This window comes from Melitaea cinxia, chromosome 6 (assembly GCF_905220565.1).
Source record: "Melitaea cinxia chromosome 6, ilMelCinx1.1, whole genome shotgun sequence".
NCBI classification, from domain to species: domain Eukaryota; kingdom Metazoa; phylum Arthropoda; class Insecta; order Lepidoptera; family Nymphalidae; genus Melitaea; species Melitaea cinxia.
Genome location: NC_059399.1, coordinates 10,570,433 through 10,596,415, shown reverse-complemented (window position 1 = coordinate 10,596,415; position 25,983 = coordinate 10,570,433). Strand labels below are relative to the sequence as shown.

The window sequence follows — 25,983 nt, the reverse complement described above, 5'->3', positions numbered from 1 at the left end:
CTATATGATTGGATCATTTTATTTTCTTTATTTAATAAAAATATTTTCAATTTTGTTGGCTCCTCGCCCCCTGGTGAAAATTATGCAATCATATAACATTTATAGGGCATTAAAAAACGGAGGAAAGTTTTTGAATTAAAATTAATATATCATGTAGTATCTGTCTTTGAAGCCAAATATACAACATTGTAGTTAATCGCTGTTCTTATCAACTTAATAAAGAATATAATGTGTAATACTCCGTTCTTACAGCTATAACACCTAGTTTTGAAAACAAACCTAAATCACTATTGACCATTTGTTTGATCTGTCTCCATTTCCTCATCTTCATTTTCTGAAATATAGAATCATTTAATTTATAAGCACAAGATATTATTAACAAAATCTCACCAACTTTATGACCTTTAGTAGCTCCCATTAGCCAATAAAATAATAATTGACAAAGAAAACCATTTGAACTAAGTTTAAGAAAATAATAAGAATCATTAAATATATATTTTTTTCATTAAAATTAATTAAGGAAATAAAGAAACAATAATAATAAAGTATCTTACGGTGTCCATTTGTTTGAGACTGTGGTTGTAGAGGTTTCTGGCCAGGAATCTGTCCAGACTGTAACATTCTTGTCAAACGCTCAACTTCTTGTAGAGATGTAGCATTTTTAATAGCTTCCCTTATCTTATGGATTTCTTGAGGTGTTAGGTCTAAAAAAGACAATTTAAAATGTTTAAGAGGACATACATATACACTTTTAAATTATGTAAATTTGATTATTTCAGTAGAGACTGTACCACAAAAAGAAAATAAATATTAAAAACCACATTACTAACTTGTAACTTTAGGATCTGGCATATTTCCACCAGGAACAAAAGTTTTTGCTTTCCTAGTAATTTCTTTTTGAATTTCCTTCCCTTTCTTACTCTTAAATAATGCATTGGCATCATCTCTTTCTTTTTGTTTAATTTTTCTAAAATCTAATAATCTTAACTCTGGTAGTTTAAATGCAACATAAGCCCTGAACACAAAAATATCATTAAAATAATAAAAATATATATATAACAACATGCCATTCAATATTTTTAAGTTACTGGAATATAAAAATAAAAAGATAGATTACATCAAATTTAGTGTTTCTCTCTCTTTTTTCTGTAATTGAACTAGGAGAAAGTAGTTAGTTTAGTAACAAATTTTAATCTGCCTTTTGCACAAATTTATTTCTTTATTATATACTAGCGACCCGCCCCGGCTTCACGGGTGCAATGCTGATACTAAATATAAAATAAATATTTGCAATGTAAGTGCATAAAAATTTGTTTATTTACGACATCACGTTACAAATCTCCTAAAACTATCAGTGTTCCTCTACTATATTATGCAATGTATTATAGATATAAACCTTCCTCTGATATCACTCTATTTACTAAAGAAAACTGCATCAAAATCCGTTGCGTAGTTTTAAAGATCTATGCAGACAGACAGTGGGAAGTGACTTTGTTTTATACTATGTAGTGATGTACTTAGTAGTCTGGCCATAAATACTGTTACAATTAAAATAAACAAAATATTTATTACATTTGAATTTGGAATCTGTTATTTTTATGATTGTTCATTAAAAATCACTTTGTGGGTCTCCCCACGGTGCCTCGGAGAGTACGTTAAGCTGTCAGTCCCGATTATTATCATGTACACCTGATAACGATAGTTACTCCTAGTAGGAAATATGTCCGCCAACCCGCATTGGAACAGCGTGGTGGATTAAGCTCTGATCCTTCTCCTACATGGGGAAAGAGCCCTATGCCCAGCAGTCGGATGTTACAGGCTGCAGTATTCATTAAAAATTACAGATTTCAAATTCAAATTTAATATATATATTTTTTTATTGTTTTATAATGCACTAGCAGCTCTTGGAGCTGATGCGTGCATATCACTGCACTTATGTTCTCATTACTTTAGTTTTTAAATGTTCATCCAGTATGTTTTTAAAAGTGTTTACTGATGGTGCACCAATTACTGATTCTGGCGCTTATTCCATTGGGTAACTACGCGATTTGGCAAAAAGTGACATCTGGGGTTGCTATGGCAAGATCTTGTAAGTTTTTGAGAGTGTCCTCTCAATTTTGGATTTGGATTCATAATATACATGTCTTCAATATGCTTGACATGATAATATCGTTAGAATTTTGTATGTATCAATGAGATCTCCCCTCTGTCTACGTTGTTCAAATGTACTAAATTTAAGTTCAGAAAGTCGTTCTTCATATATCTTATGCCTTAGTGAGGTCACCATTTCTGTAGCTCTACCTTGTACTTTTTCCAGCATTTCTATATCTTTCTTAAAGTATGGATTCCAGATTTGGAAAGCGTAGCGTTCTAGTAGTGGACAGATGTAAGTTTTAAAAATTTTGATAAACAGGTCTTTTGTAACAATGTTAAAAGCTTTTCTTATTATATACAGCATGGAGTTAGTCCTTTTTGTTATATTTGTGATATGAACGTCCCACTTTAGGTTATGTGTAATGTTCACTCAAAGATCTTTTTGGTAGTTCATGGGTTTTAGTTGTACAGCTCCTATTTTGTAAGACATTTTAGGGTTGTTGCTACCTATGTGTAAAACTGTACACTTTGCTGCATTTAATGACATGAGCCAGTCTTGTGTCCATTGTACAATGCGGTCTAGGTCTTGCTGTATAACATTGTGACTGGTGAGAGGGTGTCCCATTATTTTAGTATCATCAGCAAAAATGGACAGATATGATTTGACATCACTTTTTACGTCAGTAATAAAAATTCCAAATAGGATTGGTTCAAACACAGATCCCTGTGGTACACCACTGTGAACATTATGAGTTTCTGACAGAGTATCTCCAACTCTCACCCTGAATTTTCTATCAGTCAAGAAGTGTGATATCCACTGGAGAATTTGTCCTCGATTTCCAAAGTGCTCCAGTTTTTCTATCAACATTTTAATAGGAATCCGATCAAAAGCTTTCTCATAGTATATGGTATCTGTTCTGCTAATGCAAACGGCTCCTCGGCAGGAGCTGGGGCATATCACCTAAAATTACTCTATGGCTTTACGAAACCATTGTCAGGCCTATAATGCCAGGTAATCTGGTGGCAGAGAACAGATTTTACAACCGTTAAAAATAAGCTCCAGCGGTTTCAGAGAATAGCATGCTCTGCAATCACTGGCTGCATGCGTACCACGGCAGCTCTTGAGGTTATGCTTGACCTGGCGCCGCTTGATCTGTTTATACAACAGAAAGCGGCTATGTCTGCTGTCAGGCTGAAACACTTGGGCTTGTGGTGCAACCGGGAGGGTCCACACGATAAACTTTGGAGCAGCCTTGTCAGCTATGAGCCACTACTTGCTGCTCCATGTGATAGGATTCCCAAACAACATATTTTCGAAAGGAAATACCATATACAACCATTTGAGGCTGAAAGAGACCAGTCCGGCATACGCGAAGTCCGCATTCACACGGATGGCTCCAAAACGGGGTCTGGCACGGGTGCCGGAGTGTACTCACAAGACCTTAATATACTAAAGCTGGGCCAACACAGCTCCATCTTCTAATGTGAGTGTGTTGCGATAACCCACGCAGCCACCGCCGTCCTGTCAAAAGGCATTAAGGATTGCAATATCCAAATTCTGTCAGCATGGCTGTACTTAAAGCACTAGGGAGCAAATCAAAAAACTCTAGTCTTATATACGAATGTCATCAAACCCTGGAAGAATTGGCCTCAAATAATGAGATAATCCTCCAGTGGAAAAGGACATAGCGGATCACACGGAAACGATGCCGCCGATAAGCTTGCAAGACAGGGGTCGAATACAAAGGTTGCTGGCCCAACCATCCTATTGCCGCTACCATTTGGACAACTGCGCTCGTGGGTAAGGCAACGCACACGTGCAACTCACAATGCCCTTTGGGTAAACCAAACCAGCTGTAGACAGTCCAAAATGATACTCACGGAAGTATCATCGTATCTATCGTGCCGACTGCTCAGTCTAAACCGTCTGGACATCAGAATAGTTGTTGGCACGATTACCGGCCACGTGACACTTAATCACCAATTATTCATTATGAATGCAACGGACAGTCCTCTTTGCAGGGAATGTCTGGCTGCTGAAAAAACAGCCCACGTGATCCTGGAATGCGAGGGGGTGGCCGCACACCAGGCAACCATCCTTAAGAAAATAAGGACGCTACGAGAAGCTTGTGAACGCCCCAGGAAGCTTCTGAGCTTCTAGAAGGAGCTGGGCTGGCTGAACTAGTCAGTCCTCTTTTCACGCATAATGGACCACCTTTGTTGTCTAAATGCGGAAAACCGAGCCCATAACAACATGGTATCTGTTGGACGGTTTTTGTTTCAGTTTGATGTCCATTTATCAAGGCAAGCAAGAAGATTGGTGACAACTGATCGCCTAGGAACAAACCCATGTTGTCCATCAATAATTATATTTTTGATTGTAATAAATTTTCTTAACTCTCCTGCTATTATTTTTTCCATTGTTTTGCAAACAATACTTGTAAGGCTAATTGGACGGTAGTTGGATGCAAGAAATTTATCACCTTTTTTATATATTGGAGTAACATGTACTTCCTTCCATTCCTGCAGTAGGGTTCCTGTTTTAAGAGATATGTTCATTATATGTGCTAGCTGATGAATAAGTATAAGGCTGCATTGTTTAAGTAGTATGGAAGGCAGTGAATATGGCCCCATTGAGGTGGTCTCGCTGAATGTTTTCAATGTTTTACAAACAATGTCTGGTGAGATTGTGACACTTTCTATGGCTTTGATAACTCGTGGCATTTGTGTAGTAGGTAAGTGTTTAGTGGCTCTACAACTGTTTCAAATTGTTTAGCAAATATGTTTGCTACTTTCTCTTGGTCGTTAGTTACGCTGTTACCATCGTCCTTCAGTGATGGAGGTACTGATATTGTTGAGGAGAACTGTTGGAGTATAAAGGAGTAAAATGATTTAGGTCCTCTGTTAACAACTCCTCTTTTGAATTCCTTGTGTAAGTTCCTAACTACAGTCACAATTTTATTATTAATCCTGCGATTCATTCATGTAAGAATCAATTGAATTTTCCAGCAAATATTTTCTCCATAGACTCTTTTTATTTTCATCACGTCTAACATATACTGAATAATCCATGGTTTATTTGTTACGTTTAGAGTATCTGATTGTTAGGGGGACATAAATTTTAATAGCGTTACGGATTATTTTCGAAAAGTTCCTCCAGGCAAGATTAACATCGAGACATTCCAATTTCATAACATTATTTTTTAAGTGTTTTGTTTATTTCATCATAATCAGCCTTGAAGAAATTCCGTCTTTGTGAAGGAATGTGGAATTTTTTGGAGGACTGAAAGTCTATTTGCATTGTGGCCATAAGTACAAGGTGATCACTCTTTCCCACTTTACACAGAATCAAGTCTAAAAGGGATTCCTCATCTTTCCTCTTTCTTGTTATACATGTGACTAGTTGTACTAGTGACAGATGCTTTTTTGATTGTTTCAAATAGTGATCTGCCGGTATCCTCGAATGTGTTAAGCATTGGTTGATATACACCTGCACTATTATATTTATTTATTTATTTATTTATTTATACTTCAAGTTCAACCAGAGTTCGACCTGTACATTGCAGTTGTAAGTTGGATGAAGAGTTGCCTGTGTAGGCATTCCACAGTTGGTGTGATACATATATGGCAACTCCCCTCACCCCGTTCCTTTAATTCTGTCATGTCTAAATAGCACGTAGCCAGTAATATTTACTAAACTATCAGTAATTGCATTTTTAAATGTGTTTCTGTAATGATAATCTGTAATGATAGTTCCTCACGTAAGCTATTTAAGTAGTTACATTGGTATGGCATAAGGTCATTTTTAGCCTTTATATTGGCGGGCAATTTTTTGTTGTTCTTTAGTATAGTTAGGGCTGCCTTTTTGTATGAGAAGACAACTTTAAGCGGGCGAGGAGATGAGCCTTGCTGAGACTTACCGAGGCGTATGACAGTGACGGGTAGTTCAGATTCCGAAATGTTGGACAATGCTTGCTGGGCCTGAGTTTTATCATATTGGTTTTGTACCTCTTTATTTCGAGATTCATCTCCCGTTTTTACTTGACATTCACTTACACCAAACATGATGATGACACTGCGCTTTTTCCTCTCCACTAATTCAGTGAGAATGCTTTCCATGTTTGTAGTTGGGCTTTGTTTAGATTGAAGTTTCTCAATTTCAATTTTTAGTTGAGAAACCATATTCCTCAGCGCCAGTAGTTGCCTAACACCTATTTCACAGTCGGGACATAAATATTTTGTTGTTTGTTTTCTCATTTTTGTGCCAATACATTGTAAAATATTTTGTTAAAATAGAGTGGGGTGATAAAGAGAACCAAATTGCTGTGATTGCATTACACAAAGTAGATATGGAGATAAAATACATAATACAATTTTTAAAACTCTCCATATGCTTGGTATTAGTCAAATTTTTGCATACTGGGCTATTGATAGGTACAATGAAACCCCCTGTTTTTAACCGAAAAAGATCTGGCCGTCCACATAGTGTTCGTACAAAAAAGGCCATCAAAGCAGTAAAGGAAAGAATTCAAAGAAATCCTTTCCGAAAACAAAAGATTTTATCTCAGAAGATGAAGATAACATCTAGAAGCATGTCACGTATTTTAAAAGATGACTTAGGATTTGCCTATAAGAGATGCACTGGTCATTTTTTTACTGATAATTTCAAAAAGAATACGGTGGTAAAATCAAAACAACTACTTAAGCAATATGCAAAGGGAGGTCACAGAAAAATTTTGTTTACGGATGAGAAAATTTTGACAATTGAGCAATATTTTAACAAACAAAGTGATTGTACGCTCAAAGCTCTAAGGGAACCTCCTCAATTAGTCAACAGATTTCAACATGGACATTATCCGACTTGAGTGATTGTTTTGTGGGATATTGGAAATAAAAGAGTGACTGAGCCATATTTTTGTGAAAAAAGTATCAAAACATAGGCACAAGTGTATCAAGATACCATTCTTGAAAAGGTTGTTAAACCCCTTAAGAACAACATGTTCAATAACCAAGAATGGTCCTTTCAGCAAGACTTGGCACCGGGTCATAAAGCTTGATCCACTGAATCTTGGTTAGAAACCAACATTCCGGAGTTATTATGATTTATGGTCAGCTTTAGAGAATATGGCTTGCGCTAAATACCATGATAATTTGGAGTTCCTAAAAGATCCATATTTATATTGGCAGAGAAGAATTTTCCCATGGAAAGAGTGCATGTTTCTATTGATAACTGGCCTCAATGTTTAAAGGACTGTATTGAAGCCAATGGAGACCACTTTGAATAAGATTTATATAAATTTTGTTACTACTAACACACTAATAATAATACATGCTACGTGCAATAGTAAATTTTTTTTTTTTGTAACAATTTTTAAATATTGCCTCTGGCAAGCACTAAGGCAATCCTATGTATATTTATTACAAAATCTTTGACCGTAGCTCAACAATTACTTTTAAATGAGGTAATATATAATTAATGAGGTTTAAATGAGGGTTGTAACTATATGATTATTCCAAAATACACATCCACATAGCAATGGAAAAGGTTTATAGCTTATTGATATAAAATACTCACAGAGGACTAAAGACAAAATCGTTGGCATATATACATATAGATATTACGGAATAATTCCTGTACCAACTTGACAATGAAAATCTAGAGATAATGTGAATCCATAGTGAGAGTTTCTACCACTGTATAGTGATACAATGGCCCATACCCTTATATTGTCACCTCTTTAGTTTACATGTAATCTGAAAAATGAGCTTAGACCAAATATTTACCTGTAGTGTTGTTTATTAGCGACTGGATTATGCATAAGGGAAAGGGTGCGTAGTTTTGGTAAGGTAGCCAATGGATCTAAATCACCTAGTTCAGAAATGTTGTTATTTGTTAATATAAGTGACTCTAGATTTGGTAAATATTGTTCCAAATTTTCAGTTAATCGTCTGCAAATAAAAAAAGTTTTTTAGATAAATGAAAAATAATAAAACTTATTGACATTACCATATATTGGACCCATGTTATGTTTAAACAAAATTTTACTTACACAATTCTGTTGTTGTTAAGAAGTAAACATTTCAGTCTTTTCAATAACGGAAATCCATCTAGCTTTCTGATATCATTATCTGAAAAGTCTATTGTATCAAACTGATCTAATGTTGCACCTAAATTTTCAATTTGAGGAATTTTATAGCCTACAATAAAAAAAAAACGCTGTAATATTAAAAATGATCATAAGAGGGTAAATACGATTTAAGTTTACATAGTTAAAAGCATCATAAAAGTACATTATAATTATTTTTTAACTTTAAGGGCCAGTTGTCGTTAAAATTAACTGACGTAGGACAGTATCCATGAGATAAAAGTTTAATACATTATTCTTATTCAGTATCGAATTCAACTTTTTTACTTATGGAGTATTTCTATTCACTACCAGTAAAATGCTTATTGAGATGGCCATCTAATGGCCCATTTTATCTCCTGCTGTTAAAAACATTCGTGCTTTATGTTCAAAGTAAACTTTATAAAAAACTGGTGAAACAAGGGTCAAATTTATAACAAATATAAGAATACTGTTTAATATGTATAAAACTAACCTCTTAGATCTAGTTCTCGATCTCTACACGGATTTATATACTGCATAGAGTTTTGTATAAGTTCTGTGGTAAGCTTTACCATGATGAAGACTTTTAAATTGATTTCAAGTGTTAAAACTTTATATTAAAATAGCTTAATATTGAAACCAATGAAACGGTATTAAAACGTTTATATACATTTTACAGGCAACCAAAGACAGGCAACGCAAGTGTATAATCTATGGGCAACGCTTTACAAATTACCAAAGAGTATAAGCACAGATTAATTAGCAGAACCAACCCGTATTTTATTATTAAACTCTTTGAACAGAACACTAACGTTTTGTCAACTCGATTTAGTGCGGCCAGCATTCTGAATTCTCTCCGACTAAGACGAACAAATCATTCCACCAAGAAACCATTTAACCCATTTATGATGCAGATGTACTACGATGTATTTGCACATAAAAAAAAATGCAATCCCATATCACAATTTATACTAAATGTCGCTGTAAATGCTAATATACCATAACTACGTCTCTGTATGTATGTTATAATTATTAAATTTTAACATTCATGAGAAAAGTAAGTAAAGTATTTAACTTTTTATGCTGAAATGTGAAAGTTTAGAATTGAAAATTTGTATATACTGATGACTAACTATGCTACTAACTACTAAAAATAAATTTTTTCGATTGTTCAAAAATAAAAACTACTAAATTTAGTGGTAAAACTACCGAGTTGGTAAAGATGTTCACTTCGCCCAACCACACTTTTCGTAACGCTCTTGTCACGCATTCTTCAGGTTATTCCCCAAGTCAAGCGTGCGTAAATAAGTTTTACTTCAAAAATATTTCTGTAATCATAGCAAATAAAAGAACATGCATTGGACCAATGAAATTCGTTATATATTTATATTTATATATATATTTTTTTTGATAATGCCCATGTTCAAATCACAAAAAAGGGTTCACTTAAAACAGGAGCGACAAAATTATTTCCTGAAGACTAACCACACTAGTTTTGTTATTAATGAATGATAAACAGAATTAATTTCTTTATGATTTACGTTCTATCTACTTTTTCCCATTAATTATAATTTATAACTGTCCCGATATATATTTAAGGCGAATTTATTTTTCAACTCGAGTTAAATCGAGTTGTGTTCTTTTCGAGTTGGCACATCTATAATTAATACCTCTTTGGTTAGTTTGGTTAGTACTGAGTAGGGTTGTGAAAAATAATCGGTTTTAAGCAATCTATATAAAAAAACGCTTTTTATATAGACGATTTATTCTAATATTGTGTCGTTAAATTGTGGATAAATTTTATTTAAACTGTTAAAAGGTAAGCTGATAAATTTTACCACATTGACGAATTTGATAAATGTATATTTTTATTCATCCATTCGAGGTTTGTTTAAAAAGTAAGGTCGAGATTTCAATGGCGCGTAACTCATAAAAAAATGTGCTATTAGATTCTTCCTAAATGTCTATATTATGTAAAATTTTATTTATTACTACTTTAGATATCGAATATTTTCTAATTCATGTCACCAATTTGAATACATTGTTTTCTATAACATATTTTTACTGAACTCGTACCTTTTATTGCTCAAACTACATTGTACTTTATTTTAGGAAAAAAACTTACTTGCTATTTCATTAATATTTAATCAAATAATGAGTCGTCGTAGATGGTAAAAAGCGGATAAAGTATTTTTATCTTAAAAAGAGTAGAAATAATGTTCAATAGCTTCGCGTTTCATAATTATGACAAAGGAAGTATTGACATAACAGAAAATTAATTCTATGAGTATGAGGATCAAATCAAGTAGGTAGGTATAGGAAGTCAGAGTAACAATAACGACAACCCTTAGAATAAAGAGTAACAGTGTTGCCATTGCTTAAAACATATTGCTTAAGTAACTTTTATCCTATTGGTTGGTTACTCGAAGGATCTGTATTGTTTGCTATATTTTCTTGTTTCTATGAGTGATTGCTATAATTGTTGTGTTTGTTGCTATGCAATTGTAAGCTTTAAAATTGGATGTCGCTAAAGTTGTCAAGAGGCTTTTCTCATAAAATGTCTAACAATTTTAGTAAACACGCTTGTCGAATACACAAATTATATGTATAATAGGCGAATGCTATTTATTGCGGAAGTAATGGCTTCCTAAATTTTAATTGCTGATTTTCATTTTTTAATGTTACAAATCTTAATTTTTACGAAAAGGAACGAAGTACAGAGTGTTTATGATAGTAAAAGTGCTCTCTGTTAAGAATTTTGCTATCCGGTTTCATTTATTTAGTCTTATATGCCGCGTCTATAAATCTACAAAGAAGTATTCCCAAAATGATCATTTTTTAAATATAAACAAGACAAAATTGCCGGTTTCGAGCAAGTTATCAATGAAACCTAAAGTGTTATGTGTTTTACGTAAAAAAGAGAGATGTAATGTGATGAGTTGATGAGTAATGAACATGTATCCCAGTTAATTGCCAGATATTGGAAAGACAGCTTAGTTTTGATATGGGTGATGCTGGCGGGACTATGTCAGTTAGAGGTAAATTTAAAGGAAAAGTTGGTGAAGATGAGGATTCGGAAGAGGAAGTATGGAATAGCGAGGACGAAGATGAAACAATTACAAGAATACAACGCGCACATTTCGCACAGGCTGCAGCTATGAACCCTCGGAGGAGAGTCAACTCACGTCCACGGCCAATGAGCCATAAAAGAAAAATGGAAGCTGTTAAAACGTTTCATAATTTTACGAAAAAATTAAAAAAGGACACTGGGATTACAATACGCAGTTTAATTGGTCAAAATGTATTAGACTTAAGTGATTTTTCTAGTGATGACAAAAATACTGACAGTGATGGATTATCAGAAGAAGAGTTTACAGTTGATCCTAGTGCTGCTCAGGAATTGAATGAAGAAAATAATAGTTACATTGACCCAGAAACTGGTGATATTGTTGAATCTAAAAAAACGAAACAAATGGAGTCAGAAATACCTGAATCGGTAGGGTGTGAGTTGATGGTTCATAAAAGTGATGAGGAACCAAAGACGCTTACAATTAGTGATATTATAAATGAAGGTGAATTAGATTTGACAAAAAATGTTGAGATAGCTGAAGTGGAGCAAGAAGAGTTGTGTTCTGATAAATCAGCTGAGGAGTTCTTAAATATGACAAACCAAGAAGAGGCCAGTACAAACTTTGATGTTGCAGAAAAGTTAAAGGAAATGGAACAGATCAGTGTAAAACCTGTAAATAATGTTGAGCAAGAAGATAAGAAAGATCCTAGTGAAGAAAAGCAAGCAGAAACAGACGAGGAGGTAAATCTTGGTTTAGTTAAATTGTGCAAAATGTTTATGCCATACTGAACATTTTAAAACACCACATACAATTGAGGTTTCTATTGTTTTGTATTATTAAATTAATTATATAAGAAAATTCTCAGCCCATTCTGTCTTTACTCCATAAGTGCAAAAATACTGTGTAAATATAATTAAACATAAGTAAAAACAATGTTTTAATGTGTAAAAGTTTTTTCTTTTTGTTTTGATCAGAAAAAAGCATTAAATACTAATGCACTGAACGTCCGTCGAAACATTAGGGAAGTTATGGATGAGAAAAATCTAGATGCATCTACATTGGCAGCCCAGAGACAAGAATCTGAGAGATTGGCTCGTGTTCAGGAACAGCAGAGAATTATTAGAGAGGTGAGTTTTCATTATATACAATTTTTAGGGACTAAAGTCTTTAGTTATGGTATGGTTTAACTGAGGTAGGGCACAGCAGGAAATTTCCTGCTCAAAATATGGAGCAGCCCATCTGGGGTCGTAACTCGACTTTACAGAAGATCACAGCTAAATAACACTGTTTTCAAGCAGTGTTGTGTTCCTGTTGGTGAGTAAGGTGACCAGAGCTCCTGGGGGGATTGGGGATTGGGTCGGCAAAGCGCTTGCGATGCTTCTGGTGTTGCAGGCGTCTATAAGCTACGGTAATCGCTTACCATCAGGTGAGCCTACGCTTGTTTGCTGATCTAGTTACATTAAAAAAACATGTTAATACTAATATTGTAAGCAGAAATTTTTATTTAATTTTGACATATAAAACTGAAATTAGCAGTATTACTATTTTAAACTACTATCATCTTATAATTATGTTAGTTAAAAGATCACAAACTGGAAGAACTGTAACCACCACAACCACAACTCAACCTCACCATCATAAAATATATTATTAAAAAAAATTGTAATAAAATCCCCCTAATCCTTTTATTTGAAACTGTGTTTCAAATTCAACTTATCTGGATTTAGCAAAGTTTTCCTCTATCACATTTTTTTTTGTGTGACAGGTTCAAAGGCAGATAGCTCTAAATAGGCAAAACAAAATACATCAAAAGACACTATCGTTACTTCAGGGTGGTTCATCCTTACTGAAAAAGGGTAGCACTGGACAAAAATTAAAGTATGTAATTTTTTATAAATGAATGAACTTAATTTTAAAGATTACATTTTAATGTTCTGTATTATTCTATTTTTAGCTTACCAAACACAGTATTGGTAAAATTACCCTCTGGTGAAGTTAAGAAGACATCGGTTAAGCAAGGTCAACTTGAAGTTACGAAAGTTTCAAAACCTACAACCTCTGGAACTAGCATTTTACAAAAACAAGTCAAACCTGATCAAAAGTCTGAGAAAAAAGAGGTAAGCTGCATTATTTATTATTCCCATTAAATTTGCACTAAATATTGTAAGAAGATAATGCTAATCTCAGTATCTCAATCTGGTTTTAGACATACAATTATAACTGAAAAAATTTGCTTATTTAGGATAGTTATGAATCAATAGAGTATTAAATTATCTAGTTAGGAATTTATTTATTTACTCCTATATTTTTAATAAAAATATTTAAAAAAAGTTTATGCTCATTCACTTTACAGGTGGTTGAAATAGTAGATAGTAGTAGTGGAGAAGAGTCATCTTCATCGTCATCTGATTCAGACGATTGTATAATGTTGTCAGATTCTGAAGTTCCTCCTAGTCCAGAAGCAGAAGAAGATCCAGGAAATTCTGGTATATTTTCATTAGTAATATTTTTATTTATTTTTATTAATTTCAAGTTGTTCAACATGCTTGTTTGAATTTACAATTTTTACATATAGTCAGTCGGTTTTGATTTAGGATGGATTAAAATTTAATTGTTTCTTATAGGCCTTCATGTCAATGACACATATAATGTACCAGATGAACAAGGCCGTGTCTTAATAAACATTGGTCATGCAGAAAATGAAGAAGATATATTCCTGGCACCGCAAATTGCAAGGGTTATTAAACCACACCAAGTATGTGTATTTTGTCAGTTACAGAGGTTTTTAAATTATAAAATGATATAAAATGGCAAAGTATAGTTCCTTAAAAAATATTGTATTTTTGCAACAAAACAATGTACCTATTATGGTTATTAAAAATATCTTATACACTGTAATATAATTGAGAAACAACCTTTACATATAATTGAGAAGGGTACGGGTACCTTATACACTAATCTAATTATTTTTCAAAAGAGTAACTGCGGAGTTTCTTGCCGATTTTTCTCTGCAGAATCTATATTCTGAATCAGTGGTAGCTTTACTTTTACTAAAATAATAATCATTTTTAAAGTTTTAATTTGTAAAAGGACGATTTGAAAGTGCTCATGGAGCCTATTTGAATAGTAGTTTTTGATTTTGATTTTGAATCTGTCGTAGCACTGAGTGGTCAGTCAGTCAGTAGAAAATATTGAATTCTAAGTGACGTTGGCGAAATCAACTGTGCTCATTGGCACTATTGAAAACTAGTAACCCAGAAGAAAGAGATATTGAGTTGAAATATTGAATAATTCCATTAATACTTATTACATATTATACTAATTTAATTTTATTGTTTTTCAGATCGGTGGCGTTAGATTCTTGTTTGACAATATTATAGAATCTGTGCAGAGATTTTCAACATCTACTGGTTTTGGCTGCATATTGGCGCATTCCATGGGTTTAGGAAAAACACTCCAAATTGTCTGCTTCTGTGATATATTTCTTCGGCACACTAATTCTAAGACAGTTTTGTGTATTATGCCTATTAATACTCTTCAAAATTGGGTAAATAAGTTTAATTATTAATTCAACTAAAGTAAAAAAAGCCTGACAACAACTTACCAGGCAAGGGGCTCTTTTCCATATTAAAAATGGGAGGGAGCTAAATAAGCAATGCTGTGCAGTGTTCTTGATGATTGGTTGATAACAACTAGCACCAAAAGTTTTATGTGCTTTACAAAGCATAGTGAGGAGATCCACAGCACCAGACCACACAGGCAACTCATAATCTTAGGAGTTTAAGGAATGTATCTACCACTAATGTTTTCCCGAAAAAACCAATTGTTAAAAGATTAAAATTGAATTTTATAATTTAATAAGAATTTAGAAGATTTATTAACTAAATTTTATCACAATTAGTTCATTTCAGCAGTTATAAGATTTTAAGAGAATAAGTAAATTTGTTTTAGATTACATTTTTTATAATAATCATTATATTATTTGTTATTTTTTCAAGGTTGCTGAATTTAATATGTGGCTACCCTTAGATGCGACAAATAGTCCCTTAGCAGCGCACGGTGAAGTTCGACCCCGAAATTTTCCTATATATGTTTTAAATGATAGTCACAAAACATTGCAAATGCGAGCGAAAGTTGTTAAGGTAAATATTTATTTAAATATTGTTAATAAATTTGAAGTCAATAGAGTGGTACAGCAACTAATCACCTAATTGTGTTATTTATTAATTTAGTTAACATAGTGTGCAGTTATGTTTCTCAATTATTATTTAATTTTGAATATTTGTATTTAAAGTTTTATAAAACAAATATGACCATTATATGTTATTCATTATAAATATATTATTTTACAGGAATGGTCAACAGTAGGTGGTGTTTTAATGATAGGCTATGAGCTCTATAGATTGCTAAGTATGAAAAAAGATAAGAAACCTCGTAAGAAGAAGAAAGTTGATAAAAGTGAAGCAGACAAGGAAATAGAAGAAAAGAAATGTGAGAAATTGGATGATGATATTCAGGTATGTAAGATGTAAAACAGACATTTCCAAAGTTAAAAAATAAAATTTTTCAAGTCAATAAATTTTATTAATAAATTACATTTTTCTACCTACTGTAAGAGATATAAAGTGTTTATATTAATAATGGCAGGGAACAAACTCTAAATTACAAGATCCTAGAGCAGATAAGGATGATGGTGATTTATCCAAATTAGAGGCAGAAATAAAAGATGAAAAGAAGGAGGACACACCTGATGAAGACAAAAAGCTTTTAGATGGTACCCTGATATTTATTGCTTATTTATATTGGTCCAAACTAATATTACAAAGCTGTTTAGTTTGTTTGAACGCGATAATCTTAAAATAGTAGTGGATCATTAAAATTAATCTATTTTTGGAATTCTTTTAATAATCTTCTTTTACTTTATTCTTTAAAGGTCTTGGAAGAACATACACTCCTGATCATTTTCATAAATAAAATTCCTATAAAATGTCTGATATATAAATTAATTGACATAGTATTATATTTTGTAACTTACTTTTTCAGAAATGTACGAAGCTCTAGTTAAACCAGGACCAGATCTCGTAATTTGCGATGAAGGACATCGCATCAAAAACTCGCATTCAAATATATCTTATGCTTTAAAACAAATGAGAACTAAACGTCGAGTGGTATTAACAGGTAATACAATAAAAAATTATTTCCTTATATTTCACTTTAAACTAAACTAAGTAGCTACGTTTTTTTCAATTATTGTGTATTTTTGTGTTCATAATGTATGGCATCTTCAATAATTATGAACTGAGTTTAATCATTCTCTTTATAATATATGTTTGGTGTATATTTGCTGTGTGGTTACAGCAGTAAGAATATAACCACCCCCCTCTCTTCCCGTGGGTGTCTTAAGAGCCCTTGGAACTTAAAAAGCCGACCGATGGCGGGATAACCATCCAACAGCTGGCTTTGAAATACACAAGCTGAAGATGGGCAGCAGCGTCTTCTGTTCGATAAAGTCAGCCCTGCGGTCACTAATCCGCCTGCCCAGCATGACTATGGGCAAAACACATGAGTTCAACGCCATTTTTGGCGCGAGCTTGTGGAGGCCTATGTCCAGCAGTGGACTGTATTAGGCTGAAAGGATGTATATATTCATTCAATTAGTCCATAAGCAGAATTTCAGTAATTTTTAACCCCCTCCATTGTCATCGAAAGTCAGCACACCCCCCCCCCCCCCCCCAATGATTACGTAAACATTGGTATATATATTTTTAATGTATTTAGAAATAATATAATATAAATATTGCTAGATCCAGCCTATGCTGCCCTCTGGCATCAAAAGTGAGCAAAACAAAGACCTCCCTACCCCCTTCGGTGTTGACATAATACTTGAATGACCCTTAATAAAAAGTTATATTATATGGATATACTTGTTTTCATTTCAGGTTATCCCCTTCAAAATAATTTGCTTGAATATTGGTGCATGGTAGACTTTGTGCGCCCAAATTATTTGGGTAGCAAAACCGAGTTTTGCAATATGTTTGAAAGACCAATTCAAAATGGACAGTGTATAGACTCTACTCCTCAAGATATAAGGCTTATGAGATACAGAGCACATGTTCTACACTCCTTGCTCGTAGGCTTTGTACAAAGGTACATATTTACCTTTGTAAAAATACTTTATAAATCTATTCTTTTCATTACCAGTAAAATAGAAACAGTTATAGGCTGTCACAGTATTATTACAATAAGAGATTTGATTATCTTTTATATATATAATAGAAGATGTATTTTATTTCTCTGTCGTGGTACAAAATATTTTTAAAATTAATTCCAAATAACTTAAGTACTGTGGTTTATTTTTGCAGGCGTTCTCATGCTGTGTTGCAGTCAACATTACCTCAAAAAGAGGAATACGTACTTCTTGTACGAATGACGCCATTGCAACGTAAATTGTATGATAGGTTTATGAACGAAGTAGTGAGATCTGCATCTGTACCTAATCCTTTGAAGGCATTTGCTATATGTTGCAAGGTATGATTATTTCAATTTTTTATTATAAAAAATGATGTAAAAAAAATTTAGAGGCTAATTTTCAATAATTTTGTAGATTTGGAATCACCCAGATGTACTGTATAATTTTTTGAAAAAACGAAATGAAGTTAATGCAGCTATAGAAGAAGATTTGGATTTGGAAGAAATTGGAGGTGTTACTAAAGCTGGTCGCGCAAAAAACAGCAAAGCATCAACTAGAAGAGCGGCGAAGCCACGGGTTAGATTTTAATATTTGTATTTCATTTTGCAACTATTCATCTCACGATTATTTTCATAAAGATACTTTTTTCTATATATACGTATATTTTTTAAACAGGGATCAAAAAAACCTGCAGCGACAATACAACCGAATACCAATACTACTGCATCGACGCCGTCTCGACAAGATTCTACTTCCTTTTCAGATGGATCATACCCTTCCAATGGGCCATATGGATCTAACTCGTTTCCAAATCCTACATCCGATCGTCCTGCTTCTGGTAGTTCTTTTTCTCCATATCCTCCTTATCAAAATTCTAATACAGGTTACTTTCCGCCTAATCCCAGTTTTAATCCAGAATATGGAAATAATTATTATTCCCAGCAAACACCAGCATCCTATAGTGGTAATTATCCTAACCAATATCCCCCCGGTAATCCAGAGCAAGGATATAATCAAAATTATTGGGGAAATAGTAACTATTATGGTAATCAAGGATACTATAGTAATCAGCAATATGGATCTAATCAAACACCTACAGAATTCAATGGCAATCCACCACCAAACTATAATAACACTCAACAATATCCATCAAATTATAATCCATCCTCAGGCAATACACCATATCCCGGAAATTCTATGCCATCTTACTCTAATAATCAAGAAGGTTATGGAAATCAAAGCAGACCTCCATATCAAGGATCATTTTCAAATACGTCTGATTATCCACAGTATAATGCTCAAAATTCTTCTTCAGAATATCGCAATAACCCACCAAATCAAGAATTCCCAAATCAAACATATCCTCAGACGTTCACTGGAAATACAGCATACGAAGGAAATCCACCACCTTCCTATAATCAGTTTGGTAATCAGCCTCCAAATTACCCCAACTATGCAAATAATATGCCTCAACAGCAAAACCAAGGAAATGTCATAACTAATCAATCTCAAGGGTGCACCGTTTCTAATCAATCCGTTGTGAAAACTGAATGTGCAATGGATCCTAACTATCATTCCACTGATGTAAAACCAGAACAAAATGAATCACAAACTTCTGCATCTGCACCTTATAGTGACCCGTATGTTTATCATAACCAGCATTCTCAAAGGTATCCAGACGCCGAAAATCTAAACAGCAACTACAATTGCCCGTATCCTAATTATCCTCCACTTGAAACTAAACCACCATTGTGTAGCGCCAGTTCCGGTAGCCCTGTTACTTCTTGGCCTTTAACGGAAACATTGAAAACTGAAGTTGATAAATTAAAAGCTGAAGAAAAAATGGAAATGAAATCTGAGTCTGATGGCGAAGTTAAAATTGAAGATCTAGATACTAAGAAAATTGTTAAGGATGAAGTTAAAAAGGAATTTAACATGCAGCAGACACTACCTAAAACAATGGCTATGCAAACTTTTAGTAGTAGTGAAAAAACTTCCAATACTGATTCTGCTAAAAGTACTGTGGTAGAAAAAGATATAGAAACTTCTAAGAAGGGCAGACAAAAGAACAAAGGTAAAGAAGATAAAAAAACCGATAAACCGAAGCCCAAAGGCAAAGCGAGTAAAGCCAAAGGGCGGAAAGATCGAAAAACGTCAAAAGAAAAGAATGATGAATCAGAATCGGAGGAGAGTGAAAAAGAAGAAAAATTAAATAAAGAAGAAGAACTGGCCTTGACAAAAAAGGCAGAAGAAGTTACATATGAATGGGCATCTGAATTATTTAAGGACTACATACCCGGCATAATAGAAAACTCTGCTAAGATGGAGCTTTTCTTTTACATATTAAATGAGAGTATTAAACTCGGAGACAGGTTATTGTTGTTTAGTCAAAGTTTGTTTACTCTTAATCTTATTGAAGATTTTCTGGAGAGAAATTTTATTCCTGGTACCACAAGATATTGGGAGAGAAATACTTCATACTATCGTGAGTTTAGTCATGATTTTACCATTACAGTTATTGTTATGAACTAAATTTTAGATATTCATGATCCTGTTTCTGATTTTTAGGCTTAGACGGTTCAACACACGCACTAGAACGAGAAAAACTAATCAATGAGTTTAATGCAAATCCTCATGTATATTTATTCTTAGTATCAACACGTGCGGGCTCATTAGGTATCAATCTAGTCGGCGCTAATCGTGTCATTGTATTTGATGCAAGTTGGAATCCTTGTCATGATACGCAAGCTGTCTGCAGAGTATACAGGTTAGTAATAATAATTTTTTAGTGCATAATAATTATTAGCCAGCTTAGCCTAATAATACTAGAGAAAGATTATGGAATGTTTGATGGTATTTTTGTTCAAAATATATACATTTTTACGCATTCGCTGTTATATATATATATATATATCTTTTTTTTTTATAGATATGGGCAAAAGAAGCCTTGCTTCGTATATAGATTTGTAATGGATTGTTGTCTTGAAAAGAAGATATATGACAGACAAATAAACAAGCAGGGAATGGCAGATCGTGTTGTAGATGAATGTAATCCAGATGCTGTTCTTTCAATGAAGGAAATAACGAATTTATGTTTTGATAATGACGAAAAGGTAAAACTGAAGTTATGTGTAATACTAACTCTGTGTAAATTGATTAATGAAAATAAAATTACTAACTAACCATCCTAACCACTAACCATCATATTTTAAATATTTTTTAGGAATCAGAAATTAAGGATTTATCAGAGCACAAGGATAAATACATAGATAAACTGATGCAAGGAATTATAATGTTACACGGAAATTTGTTGAGCAAAGAGCCCTTCCAACATGAATCATTGCTGGTGGATAGAAAGGAAAAGAAACTGTCCAGTGCTGAAAAGAGACTTGCACAAAGAGGGTGAGTGAATTAGAAACATTACAATTTCAAATTTAGTTATTTTATTACTATTAATTTTTAAAAGACTTAAAATTAGGAAATTTAATTATTATTGGTAGTCTATCCATATAAATAAAAATGAATGTTGCCTAAGTTCATAACTCGAGAATGGCTCGACCAATTCGGCTAATTTATTTTTTTATGTTCCTTAAGGCCTACGGAAGGTTAATACCTTCCGTATTAAAGGTATAACCGTATTAAAGGTAATTCCGTATTAAAGGTATATTATAGGTATTAACCTTCCGTAGGCCTTAAAAAACAAAATTAAAAAAAATATATTTTTTTTTACTACCTATTAACTTTTGTCAGAACCGAAGTCAGTCCGGGCAGCTAGTTTGAAATACAAATTGATTCACGCATTGATTCTGTATACCTAAATTAATTCACAGTATTAGTTATATGTAACTCATTTTGGAATTTGAAGAACATTTGACGAACAAGAAAATTTGTCCAAGGAAACCTACACAAACAATCGAACATGCATTACAGTGACACTACTGATGTCATTTTAAAATCTTGCAAAAACAAAAGATTGGTTGTCTGTAAAGTAGGTTTACGGACGATAGCTTAACGTGACAACGTCATAACAAAACATCTCCTCGGACGTATCCAATCGAGAATAGTACATGGAATATGGAATATAGAATGGAATAATAGATGCGGCGCAAGCTATCACTGAGCGTAACGCAATGAGTCAGCCTTTCTCGTGAATGCCACCGGCATTCATCGATTTCTTAGACGTTGTCACGTCAACATTTTGTAATTGATTATTCTTTGACTTTCTTGTGATAGGACAACATAAGTAATAGCATATGTAAATCGTACCTGTATAGGAGGAGACTTAGATTTACTAGACAGTCACAGTACTTCCAACCTGAAGTCTTTTATGTAATTAACCATCTGTACAGTAAGCATAATAATGCATGCATGACGTTTCAACAAAAGACACGAACAATTAAGAGTCTGTGGATGTAGTATATTTTTAACTGACTTCAAAAAGGAGGAGTTCTCAAGAAAGTTTTTTATTTGTATCAGAATTCATAACTTTTTACCGAATAAACGGGTTTTGATGATTCTTTTTTTAATTGTCATGTGGCCCTATTTTAATATCATCAAGATCTGACAAGAACTTTTTGATTTATCTCTAATATGTATTTACTTGACTATTTTTCGTCTAACTACCTCGTCTTACTTGTCGATGTAGTTAAAGTTGGTTATTTTCCATTTGCAAGAAAACACAAAAATAATATATTTTTTAATGTAATATAATTACAGATACGAGTTGGAGAAGAAGGCGGCGTCGGGTCCGAAAGTTCCGCCGGCGTACCGCACGGTGCGTGCGGCGGACGGCAGCCTGGTGCAGCGGCCCGTGGCCTCCGTGCGGCCCATGCAGCACGGCGCGCGCTGGATCCCCGCCGACGTGTGGCGCCGCCAGGGCATGACCGCGCAGGAGATGACGCTGCCGCTGGGTGAGTCTACGTTATTGTTACCGTGGCCTCCCAACAACCCATGCAGTATGGCTGAGGTATAACTGAGGTAGGGCACAGCAGTAAATATCCTGCTTGAAATCTGGAGTAGCCCTACTGAGGAAGTACCTCGGTTTTACAGAAGATAATAAAGAAAAGAGAGCTAAATAATACTGCTTACAAGAGCTCCTGGGGGGATTTGGGATAGGGTATACGCTTGCGATGCTTCTAGGCTACGCTACGTCAGGTGAGCTTTAGCGCTTATTTGTCGACCTAGTTGTATAATATATTTTTAAAGAAACTTAAACTTCTCATATACATTTATCAATGACGAACAAATTTGTATAAGACTGTTTGTAATTGTCACACTCGAAGTTGATATAATCATAGAAGCAAAAAAAGTGTTTTATTTTGTATTTCTTTTTCTTTATTGATTTGTAAATATAGTATGATTACCTTAATATAAAATTATATTTATTTGTAGATGTCGTTATACCAACAAATTCAGCTGAAAAAACTAACATAGTTCTTAAGGCGGGTCAACGAGTGATGGTGTTGAAATCGCCCAAAGGAATTTATATGCAACTGGAATCCGGAAAAATTATTGCGATTAAAACGTCGCTTAAAGGCTTAGGACAAAAAGGGGCTGATAATAAAGATAATCCTATAGGAAAGAAAGGTAAGGATAAAAATATTGACCAAAAATATTTAAAGTAACTATAATGATATGAGTTACTTTACATTTATATTTGTTTTAGTTTTAGGCAGCCGACCAACTCCAGTCAACATTCCTGGCTCTCTAAAAAATAACTCTGCGATCACGATTACATCTAAAACGGGACCTAGACCAGGATATCATCGAATTATCAGACCTTCGCTTAATAAAGTTTCGAGGCCTTCAATTCAAGGCCAAAAAATTTCTGATATAAGAAATCGTTTAGGGGAATTACGTTCATATTCTCCTGTGCGCGGTAAACTTCCTGTGTCACCGGCACGGATGCTTAAACCTAACTTGCCAGGCTCGTTAAGCATAACAAAAATACCTAAAGAAGTCAAAAGACCTCACAGTGATACTAACGCACCAGTTGTATCCAATACAACTGACGAACCTCAAGTATTAGATAGTGATGATGAAGAAGAGAAGAATAAAGAACGATGTTCACAATCACCTAAAGAGAGTACTGATATGAAAGGTTCCGATATTATAAATACTATGCCAGAAAAAGATAAGAGTAAGGGTCAAAAAGAAGCATCTAGTAATGAAACTATTGAACCAATAGTGTTAACTACTGACGAAAAATTACCAACAGAAGAAGCATTGGAAAACAAATCTTCTGAAAGTGAAAACATAGATACCCCAATTAATTTACAAACTAAACAAAGCGATGACACTCCAATGAATCTCGTTAGTCGTAGTTCGAGCAAAATTAATTTATTAAAAAACTATAGGCATCAACGGCCTATGAATCGACCTCAAAACGAATCGAGTTTAAGTCAATTAGAAAGAACGACAACTGCATTAAATAAAGAGGGACTTCCAGATTTTCGCAAGAATTTAGATGATATAACGCAATCATATTCACCCGGAACTGAAGAGAGAAGCAGCACGTCAAGAAAAAAGCGTTCGCCTAACAAAATAGACATTTCCGATTCTCAGAATGATAGGCACGCTAATATGTCCCATAGTGTTTCTAGTCTTCTTGGAACTGTTAGTAGTAACGTGTCGAAGTCAAGAGTGGGCGATCACTCATTAACAAATTCGGTGCCACATGCTTCACAACAAAGTCGATTACCGAGTACAAGTAATATTTCAGGAATGCCCCAAGATCCACATTCATTGGCTTACAATTTAGGAACTAAACATCAAGCCTTGCCTACAAACATTGGCTTAATACCAACAGTCTCTCCATCTCTTTGTAATGACCCTTCATCGAGAAGTGGATCAGATCCACAAATTGCTATGCCTACGAATTCCATGCCTCCTTCTAGCCAACCGTATCCAACAGGCAACCCTCCGCCAGATGGACCATATGGGCAATATCCAGGTATACATACAACTACTAATTAATATTTTTTTATAAAATGATGCTAGAAGTTTGTCGTATGAACAATTTTGATTCTATTTCCCATTGGTTTAAATTACGTTGCCATACAGCTCTATATAAAATTAAATATATAAATGAATATATTTAAATGTCAAAAGCAATTTTGTATATCTCTTGTTGCATGTATGCGCTGTTAAGGTAGCTAGTTATATATATGAGTTTGACCCAAATATAACATTGTTCTAAATTTTATTACTATACGTTCAAACAATAAAGCAAGCTTATTCCAGAAGAAGAATATATGAAACATATTAAAAATACTAAAATCCATATATGTTATCCATATTTTTTTATCAGGCTATGGAATGGGATATGGCGCTTATCCGAATGCGGCGTACTACGGCGGCTACGGCAGCGGGTACTACCCGCCGTACGCGGCGCACGGCGGGGCGCCACCGCCCTACACGGGGACTCCCCCGGCGCCCACGGAACCCTACCTACCCACAAATCCACAGTGGTAAAGAATACTTCGCAGTTATGTGAAATTGAAAGTTATCGTAATCGCGATTATTATAAACGTTGATTCTTTCTGCGCGAAAGAGTTAATTAGGATTTCGAGTGAATGTCAGAGTGTCAAGTATCGACTAGTGTAACTGCTTGGTCGTGGTTAATTCATATTTATGTAATTTTGCCATTTTATAGTTTTTATAGTGATATTTGTTTTATAAAAATAAAATGGAATATATTGTAACAAATTCGGACGTCGCCGTCTCATTTAATTTGTGGCAATCTCCTGCAAATGATTCGATTCTCTATTTTTAGTGTAAATTATTTTGAGATTGACTGATCACACTAATTTAATGAATTGAATTTTGTATATTATCCTTTGCTATAGATTTATAAATTAATAAAAATGGTATAAAACATCTGATGTATCAGTACTTACTAGATAATATGCGCGGATTGTATGAACAACAAGTAATTTTAAAATGTGAATAATTAATTAAAACCTTAGATTTAAGGTATGTTAAAAATCTCAATATTTCTATGACGTATACTCCATTAAAGCAAAAGTTTTATGTGAGCGCAGTATTTTCATTTCTACGGCTACTGATTGGTCGGTGAATGTGATATGTTGCTAAGGGCGAGTCGGTCGTACGTGTCGGTTAAAGTTGCAACTTAGGTCAATTTTAAATTAACTGTTACAGTTAAACGTAACTAGAATTTGACTAGAAGAAACGCGAAGTAAAACGTCGCTCAAAGTCTATACTAACGTTCGTTAAAGATTCTTTCCGGGCTTACTGACAGTTTTACATCGCAAAATTTTAATTAAATTAGAAGGTAACATTATTTTATTTCGCGAACGTGGTAAATGTAGGTGAGGTTAAATAATATTTTACGTCCCAAAGTTCTGAAGACATTACGTAATATTTAGTTATAACTATCAAGTGACCGGCTAATCTCCTTCGTGTGTTCTCCACATTATCTCACACGTGAAATTGGCGGAATGGATCGTGCTTCATTGGCACAACCGAAAGGCAATAAACCAATCAATCAATCAACTATCAA

General features: G+C 33.9%; 2 protein-coding genes across 2 annotated transcripts; one reads left to right on the top strand and one right to left on the bottom strand.

The window, feature by feature from the left end:
* Positions 1–8: 8 nt before the first annotated feature.
* Positions 9–8,932, bottom strand: LOC123654650 (U2 small nuclear ribonucleoprotein A'). Its single transcript, XM_045590542.1, has 6 exons — positions 8,695–8,932; positions 8,145–8,292; positions 7,879–8,043; positions 831–1,015; positions 555–704; positions 9–334 (listed from the first exon to the last, which is right to left on the bottom strand). Exons 1-6 carry the CDS (start codon positions 8,774–8,776, stop codon positions 288–290), a joined length of 777 nt encoding a protein of 258 aa, XP_045446498.1. The 5' UTR covers positions 8,777–8,932; the 3' UTR covers positions 9–287.
* A 1,860-nt stretch (positions 8,933–10,792) lies between these two features.
* Positions 10,793–25,498, top strand: LOC123654726. Its single transcript, XM_045590612.1, has 22 exons — positions 10,793–12,012; positions 12,247–12,399; positions 13,038–13,150; positions 13,227–13,389; positions 13,626–13,758; positions 13,897–14,027; positions 14,616–14,819; positions 15,271–15,414; positions 15,625–15,789; positions 15,920–16,046; positions 16,316–16,450; positions 17,212–17,419; positions 17,635–17,800; positions 17,877–18,038; positions 18,138–19,947; positions 20,031–20,229; positions 20,392–20,575; positions 20,686–20,864; positions 22,179–22,372; positions 22,854–23,048; positions 23,128–24,414; positions 24,772–25,498. Exons 1-22 carry the CDS (start codon positions 11,206–11,208, stop codon positions 24,933–24,935), a joined length of 7,023 nt encoding a protein of 2,340 aa, XP_045446568.1. The 5' UTR covers positions 10,793–11,205; the 3' UTR covers positions 24,936–25,498.
* Positions 25,499–25,983: the final 485 nt, after the last annotated feature.

Excerpts from the sequence above, each read along its gene's own strand:
- LOC123654650 (XM_045590542.1), bottom strand. The coding sequence starts at position 8,776 with ATGGTAAAGCTTACCACAGAACTTATACAAAACTCTATGCAGTATATA. Across the intron at positions 8,293-8,694 it reads TCGAGAACTAGATCTAAGAG|GCTATAAAATTCCTCAAATT; the intron begins GTTAGTTTTATA and ends TTTTTATTGTAG. Across the intron at positions 705-830 it reads GCCAGATCCTAAAGTTACAA|ACCTAACACCTCAAGAAATC; the intron begins GTTAGTAATGTG and ends TGTCTTTTTTAG.
- LOC123654726 (XM_045590612.1), top strand. The coding sequence starts at position 11,206 with ATGGGTGATGCTGGCGGGACTATGTCAGTTAGAGGTAAATTTAAAGGA. Across the intron at positions 12,400-13,037 it reads AGCAGAGAATTATTAGAGAG|GTTCAAAGGCAGATAGCTCT; the intron begins GTGAGTTTTCAT and ends TTTGTGTGACAG. Across the intron at positions 20,865-22,178 it reads AAGAGACTTGCACAAAGAGG|ATACGAGTTGGAGAAGAAGG; the intron begins GTGAGTGAATTA and ends ATATAATTACAG.